We start from the raw sequence: 13,233 nt of genomic DNA on the forward strand, positions 1-13,233 counted from the left end.
TTTTGTGATGGTGGGCATTATAAAATAATAAAACGGGAGTCATTAAACAATAAAAATAGATCTCTCTCTCAGGATTTATACATCTTCCCATATAGAGCTAAGAACTGCCATTGGGTCAGAAAATTAGATGTATAGGAGTTTGGTATTGTGTTGTGCATGTGTGACTAACATTTAGAAAGTAGACATTTTAACTTTTGACTCATGTTTTAATGAAAACTCTACCGCATATACACAACCTACCAGTGGCGGGTGGTGTATTTCACCATTGGCCTTCAGTGATGGCCTTTATGAGTCATTCTGAACAAACCGGCTCATGGAAGTAGGAACTAGCCCCGTGTCAATAAACCAATTCCCTTTTGCAACACGTTTTTGTCCGTGATTCATCAATATGCATGTATTTTTTTTAACTTATAATTATAATCATAATTAGGCAGAAATAAATATTTTAGACTATGGTGCTTAACCACCTCCCAGCTGACATTTCTGTGTACCCGCTAGAAGGCCGTGGTGTTGCCAACTCGAAATTTGATTGGCTAAACCAACGCTACTAGGGCCTTCAGAATTGTCGCTGAAGGCCGCCTTCAGGCATATTTCTCATCCTGGCAACAAGTAATGGCTAAAATTGGATTGGTCAAATGCTTAAATATGAAATCAGACTTCTGAAAGCAGCTCGAACAGAGGGAAAGCAATTCAGACAATTCAATGTTGTTTTTTTAGTATTCATTGAAAAAATATGATTACATCACATGATATTGTTAGGCTAGCGGAGAAGGCCTAGCAGGCCCAGACTGTCAGAACCCAGAACAGATACAGAACCCAATCGTATGACGTTCTCACACAAGCCTTTTATTTTATGAGAAATGGGGAGTCATGCACGTTAGGAAGTCGGTCTGGCGTGGAAGGACAGGAAGCCAGAGACCGACGAGACCGATTCCAAATGCCCGAGTTGATATCGGACAGATGGGGTCGATACTGACAGGAAGGGACAGACAGGATTGACAACAAATAAGGATATCGATAAGTAACCAGAGAAACCAGATGGGAACGAAAACTGGAGAAAATAATAACCAGGACCAAAATAGGCGGAAACAAAACTGGAACCCGAAATTAAACGGGACGAATGCCGGACTGAAGATATCAATAGGAAACCAGGACCGTGTCAGAACCCACGTCTTGTGGGGCAGAAGTTTGTTTGATGGGCTGACCAAAGAGCACGAGAGCGCTGAGCTTAATAAAGAAAGAAATCCAATCTCTCAACGAGCCGCTGCTGGCATCCCACGGGCGGGGCCAATTGGGCACCATGGCAACCGTGACACACACGGACGCGGCCAAATGGGCGCCATGGCAACCATGACACAGACGACCCACCACTGCAATCCACATACTATACAAGCATGTTTTGAAGTCATCTCATTGATAATCTTGAAATATGTTGTCCATTAAAATGCTATGCAACTATGCAGTCAATACATATGTCAAATGTCTTGACAAAATGTCAGACTTGAACATCTAGTATTGTGATACCGAGTTGTGCGTTGCAGCCACATAATTTATAGTCTTATTGATGAAGGGTCGTAAACACGTGGCCCACGGATGAACTGCGGCCCCCGCTTTGATATGAAAAGGGACAGTGTGTATGATTTTACTACTCGATTTCACTGTATTCTGTCATGCCACTAAGAACGAGTGATAAAAGAACAACAGAAGAAGACACAATGCAGAGATTTAAAGTGAAGAAAAAACACCTAATTATTTTTTAAAAGAGGAGAAATAAGAAGAGAAATATGAAAATAAAAAGGAAAATGAACATACAGTAAAAACCAAAGAAATAGACATTTAAAAAAATTCAAAAAATTAACAAAAAAAGGGGAAAAAATTAAAAAACACAAAAATAAACTTGAGAAAAAAGGAAAAGGAAAAACAATTAAAAAGGGAAAGATAAATCAGAAAAATTAAAAAGAAGACAAAAAGTTAAACTAAAAAAAATGAAATTAAAATGAAAAAAAAATCAAAAACGAGAAAAATATTTTTGTTTTTGTCATTTTCTCTTTAATTGTTTTTCTTTTCTTTCTTTCTTTTTTTCATTTTCATTTTTTTTTCTTTCTTTTCCGCTACTTTTTTTTATTCCCTTTTTTGCTTTTTTGCCACTTTTTCCCCTCATTTTGGTTTTATTTTGAGAAAGGCTGGGTAGAAATTGGAAGGAAAAGGCTGCCTTTTGCTCATTTCCAGTCTCGATAATTTGTAGTCTTGCCTTGGAATAGTGACATCTAAAGGACAAACTCGGTCCCTTTAAGAACAGCAGGATGTTTTTATCAGTGCTGTGGAAAACCTTATTTGGCCCAACCTCACCCGGATCCTAGCTCCGGAACCCCCTGACACAATTCAGTCTGACCGCTGTTGTAAACGTTAAAGAAACATTTTAAATTCACCAATTGACTCTAACTGAATGATTCAGATTCATAATATATGGCTTCAAGGTGCCCACTGAAGCCAAATTGTTGAATAAATAAGGAGGTAGGGTTTAGAGTTCCAGTATTTCAAAGCACGAATGTTTCACCTCTGGTCAGAGGAGCAAGAACAACCTAGTGGCAGAGTGGACAGGAGGGGGCTTTGTACTGCTTTTTCACTGCAAACATTTGCACACCATTCCCCACTCACGTTCCATCAACATTTTTCCCTGTGCTTCTTCTTCTTACTCGTCGTCCATCGTCGTCAGTCCAAACCTTTAAAACCTTCTAGGATGATTGTTCTTCACCGCCACGTGGTGCTGATCATTCTTACTCAACAGGTAGGACAGTGTTGATCTTTTTTAAGACAGTCCTCATCAGATGAAAATTAAGAAAATGGGCAAATATCATGTCTTTATCAAACAGATGCTATAAGGGCATAGCACATGTCCTCGGTGTTAAGATATTTGTTCTGCAACAAACCTGGCAAAAGAAAAATTGGGAAAATGTGTACACATATGTAGGTATGTATTGTATGTACCCAAGCACAAGGCTTGTGTCAAGATTATATGCCTTGCTTTAACCTCTGCACTTTAAATGTGTTCATTCATATTTGTTTGACAAGAAAACACTCACACAAAATGCTAGGCCTTTGCAACCGCTGCCCCTGCTCTCTGAGAATTACTAACACTACTGTGAAAAATAGAGATTCAATTGAAAAATTTAAAACAGTAATCATAACTCATATTTTCAAAAAGGCAGCCCGAGGCTGGATAAGGACCGCCAAGGCATTTACTTTGGCCCACAAGACAACACTGAGAGGTGCAGGAGAAACATGAACTACAGGTTTACATGTCCACTTGATATCGCTCAAGCCAGGCACCACTTGTAGTCGTATTTATTTATCTCTTTCTCTCTGCAATTCTTTCGGTCTCTTTCTCTCTTTCTCTCTCTCTCTCACTCTCTCCCTCTCTCTCTCTTTTAATGTTTTTTAATTTTTCTTTTATTTTTATTTTCTCTCTTTATTCACTCTGTCTTTCTTTTCACTCTCTTTTTTCTCTCTTTTTTCTCTCTTTATTCTCTCTTTTTTCTCTCTTTTTTCTCTCTTTTTCTCTTTTTTTCTATTTACATCTTTTCTCTTTCTTGTTCTTTCCTTTTTTTTCTCACTTTCTCTTTTGTCTTTCTCACTTACTTTATTTTTCCCTCTCCTTCTCATACTTATAAAATAAATACTGTTTTATTTTGATTTATTTCCCTCCAACTTTTCCTCTTCTCTCATTCTTTTGAGCGTTCCTTCTCTTTTGCTGTGTCTTTTTCTTTCTTTTTCAGTCCCTTTCTCTCTCTCTCTCTATCTTTCCCCCTCGCACTCTTTCTCTCTTCCTTTTTTTCTCAATTTCTCTTACTCTTTCTCCCTTTTTTTTCTCTCTTACAATTTCTCTCTCTTGAACCTTGGGAGATTTTCTTTTTTTTCCTGACACATGGCCCCAGCTAAAATGAGTTTGACACCCCTGTGCTACTGTATTACACAGGGTGTTCCAAAAGTCTTGGAAAAATTTTGACATTGAATATCTCAGATATAAAACATGTAAGTGCTGGGAGATTTCAATCTAGGACAGTGCTACACATCAGTCAGCCACTCACCGACAGTAATCAAGTAAGGATTAGATACTCTGGGTGTCACTTATTCAAAGACGTCCATGGATCCAGTTTACCAAATTTTGACACAGAAATGGTCCTCCAGTTTATAATAATAATAATAATAATAATTTCCTTTGTATTGTCATTCTTTGTAACAATGTACACAGAACGAAATGTCGATACACCTGACCCGTTGTAGCGAGTCGATGCAGCCGCAGCCAGAGGGCGCCGCCATTATACCAATTAGGTATGTCTCGGCCGAGGCGCGAACCAGCGACCTCCCAGTCTCAAAGCGGGCACACTACCATCTAAGCAGCCATTGTTAATGGAGTGAAAGTGTGTTTTTGCCTACCCTGGAGTGTGCGCATCTCAATGACATCACCTATGTTTGCAAACTTTGAAAGTAATTTATAATGTATCCTCTGAAACTAAAAACAAACAAAAACAAAAATTGAAAATATGCCACGACCCTTGTTTGAACCCAAAACGGAATGTCCAGAAAGAAACACGTTGACATAAACTTATTGTATTTTATCTATTTACACTCAAAGCATGTGATTTGACTTCTTTTTCAGTATCTCAGCAGACTATTGGTCAACGGGCAGCGTTTGGTGTATCATGGTGAAAGTCACAGGGTTCTGGCTAGCAGGAAGTCATTCTGCCATTGGCCCTGTAGATGTGCCCGAACACATCAGTGTCCACCAGGAGTGAGTTCTGTGTTGGACGGATGTGGCTGCTGCAAAAGTTGTGCGAAACAAATCGGAGAGCCATGCAATGAGAGGGACATATGTGATCCACACAAGGGAATGTACTGTGACTTCTCATCGGACCGACCAAGATTTGAAACTGGAGTCTGTGCTTGTGAGTATCATTTTCATGATACTGTATCCATACTTGAAGATGGAGATGTTGTGCAACCTGAGTGCTTTGGAAGCCCACGTAAGCTTGGCGCCAATCCTTCGCGACACCTCTGGCAATCGGCATTTTGCTTTTGGCGTTAGGTAAAGGAAAACGATGCCGTGCCAATGATTACCAAATGTGTATGTGTATAATCATTTTGTTTTGGGGCACGTCGCTCAATTACTCAAGTGTGCGTGGGACAAATATATATACATATACATATATACACATACATATATATATATATATATATATATATATATATATATATATATACAACTATATGAGTACAGACGCTTCCCTACTTATGACCATTCGACTTACGAAAAACGGTAGAAAAATATTCGGACATTGCTGTAAGTTAGATTTTGTATTGTGTGCACCTTTTTCCGAGTACGGGACATTACTGTCGTGCTTCTTTCCGCCGGTACCGGCGTGTGGTGGTGCTGTGAGAGGTCATCCAGCATCAACCCGAAGAAGAAATCCCCTTCCTCTTCCTAGTTTTTGTGTAAACATATGTATCTACAGGACGCTAAGAACTTTGACATTTTTATCGTTTAATATCTTGTGATTCCATTCAATATGGTTGGTGTACACTGTAAAGTTTAAAGAAGAGGCGAGCCGTTTGATTTGAAATGAAAGTGGACTATGGAAGTTTGATGCTGTTGAGAAAATGGTTGGGTCGCTTTTTTTTCAGCCACTTTTTTCCACGGAGGAGGAAGTTGCCTTACTGTTGAAGCTCATTTATTGTTATAGAGTATATTATTTTATGAAATGTTTATTTTTTAGTCCAAAACAATACAGGCTACTTATACAAGCTTTATACATACTTATACAAACCTTTAACATGCACAATATAGCACTAAAGCAACTTACGCACAAATTCAGCTCACGAACGATCGTCGTGAACCTATTATTTTCGTAAGTAGGGCAACGTTTGTATAACCCCTCAATTTGTATATTTCTTGTGAGTGTGTGCTTTCATGTTTGTGTTTGTATTTTTCAGACTTGATGGCAGTGGGATGTGATCTAAATGAAGCTCACTATGAGAATGGAGAATCTTTTCAACCCACACCCCTTTACAAATGCACATGCATTGGAGGCGCAATTGGTTGCACGCCTACATTTTTTGAGAAGCGTGATCGTTTTTTGGGCCCAAGTCCGCTGATAGAAAATCAGCCAGCAGGCCTTCATTCAAATATACATTCACAAAATACAGTCCACATCTCAGGTGAATATTGGCATAGTTATGAGAGTGCTGTGTGCACTGTGGAGAATGATCAACCCCTGTGAATATGTGTGGTTATGTGTGTAAACAGGATCAAATTTATCACAGTTGAGATATATACAACAATACATCAAACATAATTCACTCGAAACTTTCTGGATTTAAACATTGACTAAGCTAATGTAGATGTATGCACCTAAACTACCATACAGTCCCTGCTACGACAAAATCTACTATACTGTACTTGCTGGGACATATATAAGCTTAGGCCAAGCCAGACAGAAAGCTAAACTATGAAATCACAATGCAAGATTTCCCTGGTGGGTATACTGGTATTAATTAATAATCTTAACATCGAAAATGGTAGACAGAGTGAAATGAAATAAAACTTTTCCATGTCACATCAGTGTCCACCAGGAGTAAGTTCTGTGTTGGACGGATGCGGCTGCTGCAAAAGTGGTGCGAAACAAATCAGAGAGCCATACAATGAGAGGGACATATGTGATCCACACAAGCGAATGTACTGTGACTTCTCATCGGACCGACCAAGATTTTGAAATGTCAAATCTCTCACTCTTCCGATATTGTTAAGTCTTGCAGAGGTGGACCCAAATACAGGGAACGGAGGCAGGTGCACTCAACAAAGGATGGTATTTATGAAAAAAAAAAAGAAAAAAGATGGAAATGGCAATGACTCAACCAAGTGAGCTGTCCAAACTGTCATTATAAAAGTAAGGGTGGTGTTGGGAGATTGGACAGATCTGGGCCCAGGTCCAAACCTGGAAGGTGGTGTGCCAGATAATGACATGCAGTTCTTGCATCTAATGTCTGGACCATTAGTTGCCTTGTTGGATGGTGTGCAGTTGGTGGTCTGCATGCTGGAACAGAGAGGAAATATCTTGTTGACAGTGTTGGGCACACTACTAACAAAAATTAATTTGTTAGGTTGCAGTTACTTTATTTTAAAAGTAAGTCACTTGCCCCCGAGATTATTGACAAAAAGTAACTCTGAAACAAACTATCTAGTTACAAATTACCTGTCACGACTGGAACAAGCAGTGGACCCAAATGCGTTTCACTCAATGCTTTATTAAGAGGGTAAGTCAGGGCGAGAGGAAAAAACAAAAAACAACAGCAATCCGGTGCTCGTTGGGCAAAAGAAGCAGGAAGCCCTCGCAAACAAAGCGTAGTCGGGGATCTGAGGCAAGTCGGGCAGTCGGGACGGGAGAACGGAGGTTGGTCGAAGATCTTAAGCAAGTCGGGCAGCAGGGACAGGAGAACAGAGCATGGTCGTAGATCGGAACTTGTCGGGTAGCCGGGACAGGAGAACGGGGCGTGATCAGAGATCGGAACAGGAAACAGGGGACTTTAGTCACAAGTTTCAACCCTGCAGCTTACGCAATAATGCGGCTAATTTGTGCATTTTTTTCTAATGGCTGCCGAGGGGCATCCGTGTCATAAAGCTAAGAGTGTGATATGTGAAATATACAGTATATGTCGAGGAAGATGCAATTTTAATGTTTATTAGCGCTTTGTGGGTAAATACACCTAGCATAAACAGACCCTCATCATGGAAAGGTGCCAATCGTAGGGGGACTCCCATATTGGGGATCATTCTATGAGTCCGTTTATTTGAAATCGGAAATAATGTGGCGAAACAAAAGCATTACAAAAAGCAAAGCCCAACGAAGCAGAAGTGTTTTAGGGGATTTATGTTGGTCTGACAGCACTTTCGTGTGTTTTGGAGTAAATATTTTAGTTTTTGGGTATCTTGTTTCAGACTGATCGTCATGTTTTTCTGATGAGTATATTTTTAAATGGCCATTTATTGAATCCCAAGAGTTTAAGCTTTGCAATTACTTGTGGCATGAAGTATTTCAGTTTTTGGTGACAACCTACAGACACTCATTTGTTTATCAAAATTGTGTATCAAACATTAAGGGGTTACCCTATATCAATAAAACTCAATATGTGTCCAATCTTTCTTTGTAAATATCTCAAATTTAAATGTGGGCACATGTGGCTTATAGGCAGGTGTGGCTTGAGTATATACAAGTTTTTTTTTACCTTTAAAAATGTACTGAATATACGGTAGGGAGAATATCGCCATGAGGAGAAATTCATCCCCTTGTACTGCGCTTGAAACGGCACAATACTTCCTGGTCCAGTTGTATTTTGCATGTAAATATGGACACAGCCACCATTAAGCAAACATTGAGTGCGTTGCATGTGACAGCGTGAGTGATTCAGGGCTGATCAGTGGTCACAGTACATTGTAATCCAGAGGTCTCCAATCCAATGCCCCTTGAGGACAGCGGACCTGTTTTGAAATAGCCCACCAGTGCTGGGTCATTCTGATTTTCTCGTCAACTGAATCAAATTAACTTTTCTTCCCACTTTTTTCTCTTCTCTCTCTCCGTCTCTCTCTCTCTCTCTCTCTTTCCCTTTCTTTTCATCTTCCTCTCTTTCATTATCCCTTTCTTTTTATCTCTCTTATGTTCTTTATCTCTTTCTTTCTTTTCTCTTTCTTTTTGTTTGTTCTTTTTATCTTTCTATCTCTCTCTTTCACTTTCTGTCTCTCTTCCTGTGTCTTTCTTTTTCTACTTATCTCCCTTTTTACTCCTTTTTTACTCCCTTTCTTTCTCTTTTCCTTCTTTCTCCCTTTATTTATCTCCCTTACTTTCTCTCTCTTTTTTCTTTTTCTTTTTTCTTTGTTTTTCTCTTCCTCTTTTTGTCTTTTTTATCTTTATCTCTTTCTTTTTGTCTTTCTTTCTCCCTTTTCTGTTGTATCTTCCTCCCTTCTTTCTTCCTCTCTCTTTGTTTTGCTGTTTCTTTCTTTTTTCTTTCTCCCTGTCTTTCTCTTTCTTGTCTATCTATATCTTTTTATATCTATTTTTCATTTCTACCTTTTTTCTATATTTTTTCTGTATTTATTATTTCTACTTCCAACAATTAACCTGGAATTGACATAGTAACAACATAGTAATTAGTACGAGATACGTTATTATTTTAGAAATGTTTATCAAACGGGGTGCCCTTTGCACAAATAAGTAGCAAAAAGTAACTCTTAGCTGGGAAAAGGTTGGAGACCCTGGTTGTAATCCATGAGTAGTGAGTAGCGGCGTGTGCTGAGTAATGAGATTGGACAGGAGATGACAAGATAATGGAGTGCTTATTCACCACTGCCTAACCAGGGTCATATCCAAATACACACAGCCTTTCACGGGCGTATCGAGGCTGAATCGCGGCCAGAAATTTCTGCCCGTGAAGCAGACGCTGTTGGACGCTTTGAGATCGCGATACAGATGAGATACAGCAGTGCTTTACACGCGGCAAGAAATTCACTCGAAACTTTCTGGATTTAAACAGAGACTAAGCTAATGTAGATGTATGCACCTAAACTACCATACTGTCCCTGTTGCGGTTGATTGCGCGAAAAAGTTTTGCACTGCTCAAAACTTTAGACCACGGGTAACCGCGGGCGGCACACGTGGTACACACGAGGTAATGACGCGGTACAGACGCGGAACGACGTGCTACGGCCGTGGCCAGGGCGTGGTTACACGCGGGTGGGACGCGAAATTTTAGCGGGTAATCGCGGGTGGAGCACGGTCATAGCACGTTTGTTCTGCGCCTGTATCGCGGTGTTATCACGTGAATTAGCGTGTGTAACGCGTGTGACGGTCAAACGCCTTTCTCCGCGTATATACAGCGTGATTTGCCGAGCACACGTCAGTTGTGCTCGAGACGTCAAGGGGTGAACATGGATCCCCGTCACCGTAGTGACCTCGTCTTAATCCATTTTTATTTCTTGACATTTCTTTTCATTTCATAACAAGATAATAAAATAAAAATGAAAAACTCTTACAATAATAACATATTGGCTTCTTCTTCTGTGACATCGCTTGAAATCTTGATCTTCATGGGACTGTGTCTTGTGCGGTTATGATTTCTACAGCCCGGCTCGGCAGCTTTCATACCCGTGGTCCACATGCGGAAATGACGTGGAACTGACGCGATGAGGAAGCGGAACAGTCGCCGGCGTCTGTTTTGCGGGCATACCACGGATAAACAGCGGGATAGCCAATTTTGTGCATTTTCTACCGTGGGCAACCACGGGCAAAAAAAAATCGCAAAATTTTACCCGCGATACAGACGCAAAAGCCTGTGTGACCGGGCCTTAACAAGTCATGGCAGGCAAAAAAAAGGAAAAATAATAAAACCTTCTAGACTGTAACCAAAGCAGGGAAACAAAAAATATTCTCACCTTCGAATTTTTGAAATATTCATGTCATTAATGATTTCCCATTTCGACAAATTGCATGAAAGATAGAAAATGAGGTCAATTCAAGTCATGTGTACTTTTGACGCCCTTAATCTTAAGAGGTGTCAAAGGGATTAACATGACATTAACATGAAATTCAGGTAATAACAGAATGTCCGCTTGACAGCTTCTTTGGGTCAACATTGTTCATAAGATATTGAACACAAGTGTGTTTTAAGCCTAGATATAAACACGAACGTATTTATTATCTTGGTTGAATTTGGCCTGAAGTTGTCCATGAAAGTTGGTTAAATTTAGCCTGGCTCTGTAACTTAGGGTGGGCAGCACAATGGCACAGTGGTTAGCGCGTGTGCGGCACAGTTCTGAGGTTATGAGATTGAACCTTCCTGTGTGAAGTTTGCATGTTCTCCCCAAAAACATGCATGTCAGGTTAATTGGCCGGTCCAAATTGTCGGCAAAACGGCAAAACAAAGCCTGCAATTGGCCAAAAAAGATGTGTCAATCATCATTTGAATCGATCACTATTGGCTAAAGTTTTCGGATGTCAAGCAGCGGATCCTTTTTATCATTTACAGGCTGGCATTGGCTTGGACGGCAAAACAAAGCCTGCAATTGGCCAAAAAAGATGTGTCAATCATCAGTTGAATCGATCACTATTGGCTAAAGTTATTCGGAGGTCAAGAGGCGGACCCTTTTTATCATTTACAGGCTGGCATTGGCTTGAACGGCAAAACAAAGCCTGCAATTGGCCGAAAAAGATGAATGTGTATAGCACGTGGCTGACGGCATACAGAAAGCATTTTTTACTATACTGTATTTTAAATATTTTATTCTCCTGGATTTACTACACTCACGGATATAAGAGGACCACGGCTGCACATTAATATGAACACAACGACTTCGGTGAGCTTCTCCGGCTATATATCTTGTTTCAGACTGAACTCGATGTTTCTGTGATAAGCGTTGCAGATAATGGATGGAATGGAGTGTCTATTTTTAAATTAAACCCAATTCCAAGTGTTTATTGTCATATGCACAGTAAAGTTGCGAGCGAAAAAGAAAATAGAAACTAAGGAATGGTTGGCATTTCTTGAATCCCAAGACTTTAACCTTCCGAATGATGGAACGATGCATTTGAGTGACATCTTACGGACACCGCATCCGCACGTGTTCTCGACACGTATTTGCATCTTTGCAAGCTTTGGGAATATTAAGGGGGTAATAAGTTGGACTGAACTATCTGACTGTTTTGTCCACGTTCCCATTGTAGCGCCTTACAATCCGGTGCGTCTTATGTATGTCAAAAATAGGACCAAAAACTATTTTTTCGGGGTGCGCCCTATAACCCGGTGCGCCTTATAGTGCGGAAAATACGGTACATATGACCCTTTACAGTCAATTGTGTGAAAAATGAATGTGTTTATAGAATTTCTACAGATTTTCTTAATATGTTGCATTATTTTGATTATCCTGCCTTAAAAGTTTACATATTGACTTCTTCCATTTAAAACTTGTTTGTAACATTAAATAATCAACACTGATTGGCTATAGCACACTTTGTATTGCAGAAATTTGTCAGTGGCAAAAAAACAAAAAGGAGGAAAAAAAATGTCACCTACTTTTGCTTTCGTTGTGGCTTGGTACCCACAGTCCTGTACTGGTACATGGACCACTACCCTCAGGTAGCCCTGGCCATGAGGAAAAAAGTTGTATAAGTTTTTTGTGTTTGCGTCCTAATTCTATGGAGCCTTATTGTATCGTGTAATACAAGTCACCCTGGTTAGCAAAAAAAAATTTAATCAGGTGTGTTGGAAAAGGAAATTCTTTAAAACCTGCAGGACAAATTCCTAAGGGACCCAAATTGGGTGAGCTTGATCTAATGTACTATTCCACTTTCTGTTTCCCTTGTGTTTATCTAAAATTACTTTAGTATATAGAGATCCTCCGTTGGCCTGGAAAAAGAATTGCTTGATACAATCTACATTCTGGAGCCCCTGTTCCAAGTCCTGTGGCTTGGGTATCTCGGTGCGTGTCACAAATGACAACAATAAATGTGAGATGAGGGAGGACAAGCGTTTGTGTCTACTCCGCCCATGTGAGAAAATAGCCATCCTCAGCAACCAGGTTTGTACAAAACCATTCTCTAAAATATAAAATGTCAAAACTGTAAACAGTAATAGTTGAATGAAAATGAATAAAATAACTTCCAAGTGTTCCCTCCTAGGTGTTGAAAGGGAAACCATGCCAATCTCAGTTCCAGTTAAAGAAGCGAGAAAAGTTGGTGCTCTCTGGCTGTACAAGTACCAAGAAGTTGAGACCCACTTACTGTGGTTTATGTACTGACAAGCGTCACTGTACTCCCAACAAGTCAAGAATGATCGTGGTCAAATTCAACTGCCCAGGTGGCTCAAAAATAGACTGGAAGATGCAGTGGATAACAGCTTGTGCCTGTCAAATGAAATGCACTAATTCAGCTGACATGTTTTCAGATCTGCTTTTTATGTAATCACCGTTACGCATGGGGAGTTATTTTGAAGTAAACAATATAAATTCAAAAGTCTTTCTATTTGTCTATTTTTGTATTCCTACAATACTGGTGACGGGGCTAGCGGCTTCAGTAGGGAAGCTCAGACTTCCCTAGTTTCAGCTACTTTCTCCAGCTGATCGGGAGGTGTTCCCAGGTCAGCGAGAGACATGGCTGAGTCCCATTCTTCGCACTTTCACTCGCTGTCTGC

The 13,233-nt window shown here is 40.0% G+C and overlaps 1 protein-coding gene across 1 annotated transcript; it reads left to right on the forward strand.

Annotated features, from left to right (window-relative positions):
* The first annotated feature begins 2,676 nt into the window (after positions 1–2,676).
* On the forward strand, positions 2,677–13,004 carry ccn6 (cellular communication network factor 6). Its single transcript, XM_088354424.1, has 5 exons — positions 2,677–2,788; positions 4,661–4,946; positions 5,992–6,216; positions 12,429–12,622; positions 12,723–13,004. Exons 1-5 carry the CDS (start codon positions 2,741–2,743, stop codon positions 13,002–13,004), a joined length of 1,035 nt encoding a protein of 344 aa, XP_088210550.1. The 5' UTR covers positions 2,677–2,740.
* The last annotated feature ends 229 nt before the right edge of the window (positions 13,005–13,233 follow it).

Source organism: Urocampus carinirostris, chromosome 15, assembly GCF_059441175.1.
Source record: "Urocampus carinirostris isolate Australia breed hairy pipefish chromosome 15, RoL_Ucar_1.0, whole genome shotgun sequence".
Taxonomy (NCBI): domain Eukaryota; kingdom Metazoa; phylum Chordata; class Actinopteri; order Syngnathiformes; family Syngnathidae; genus Urocampus; species Urocampus carinirostris.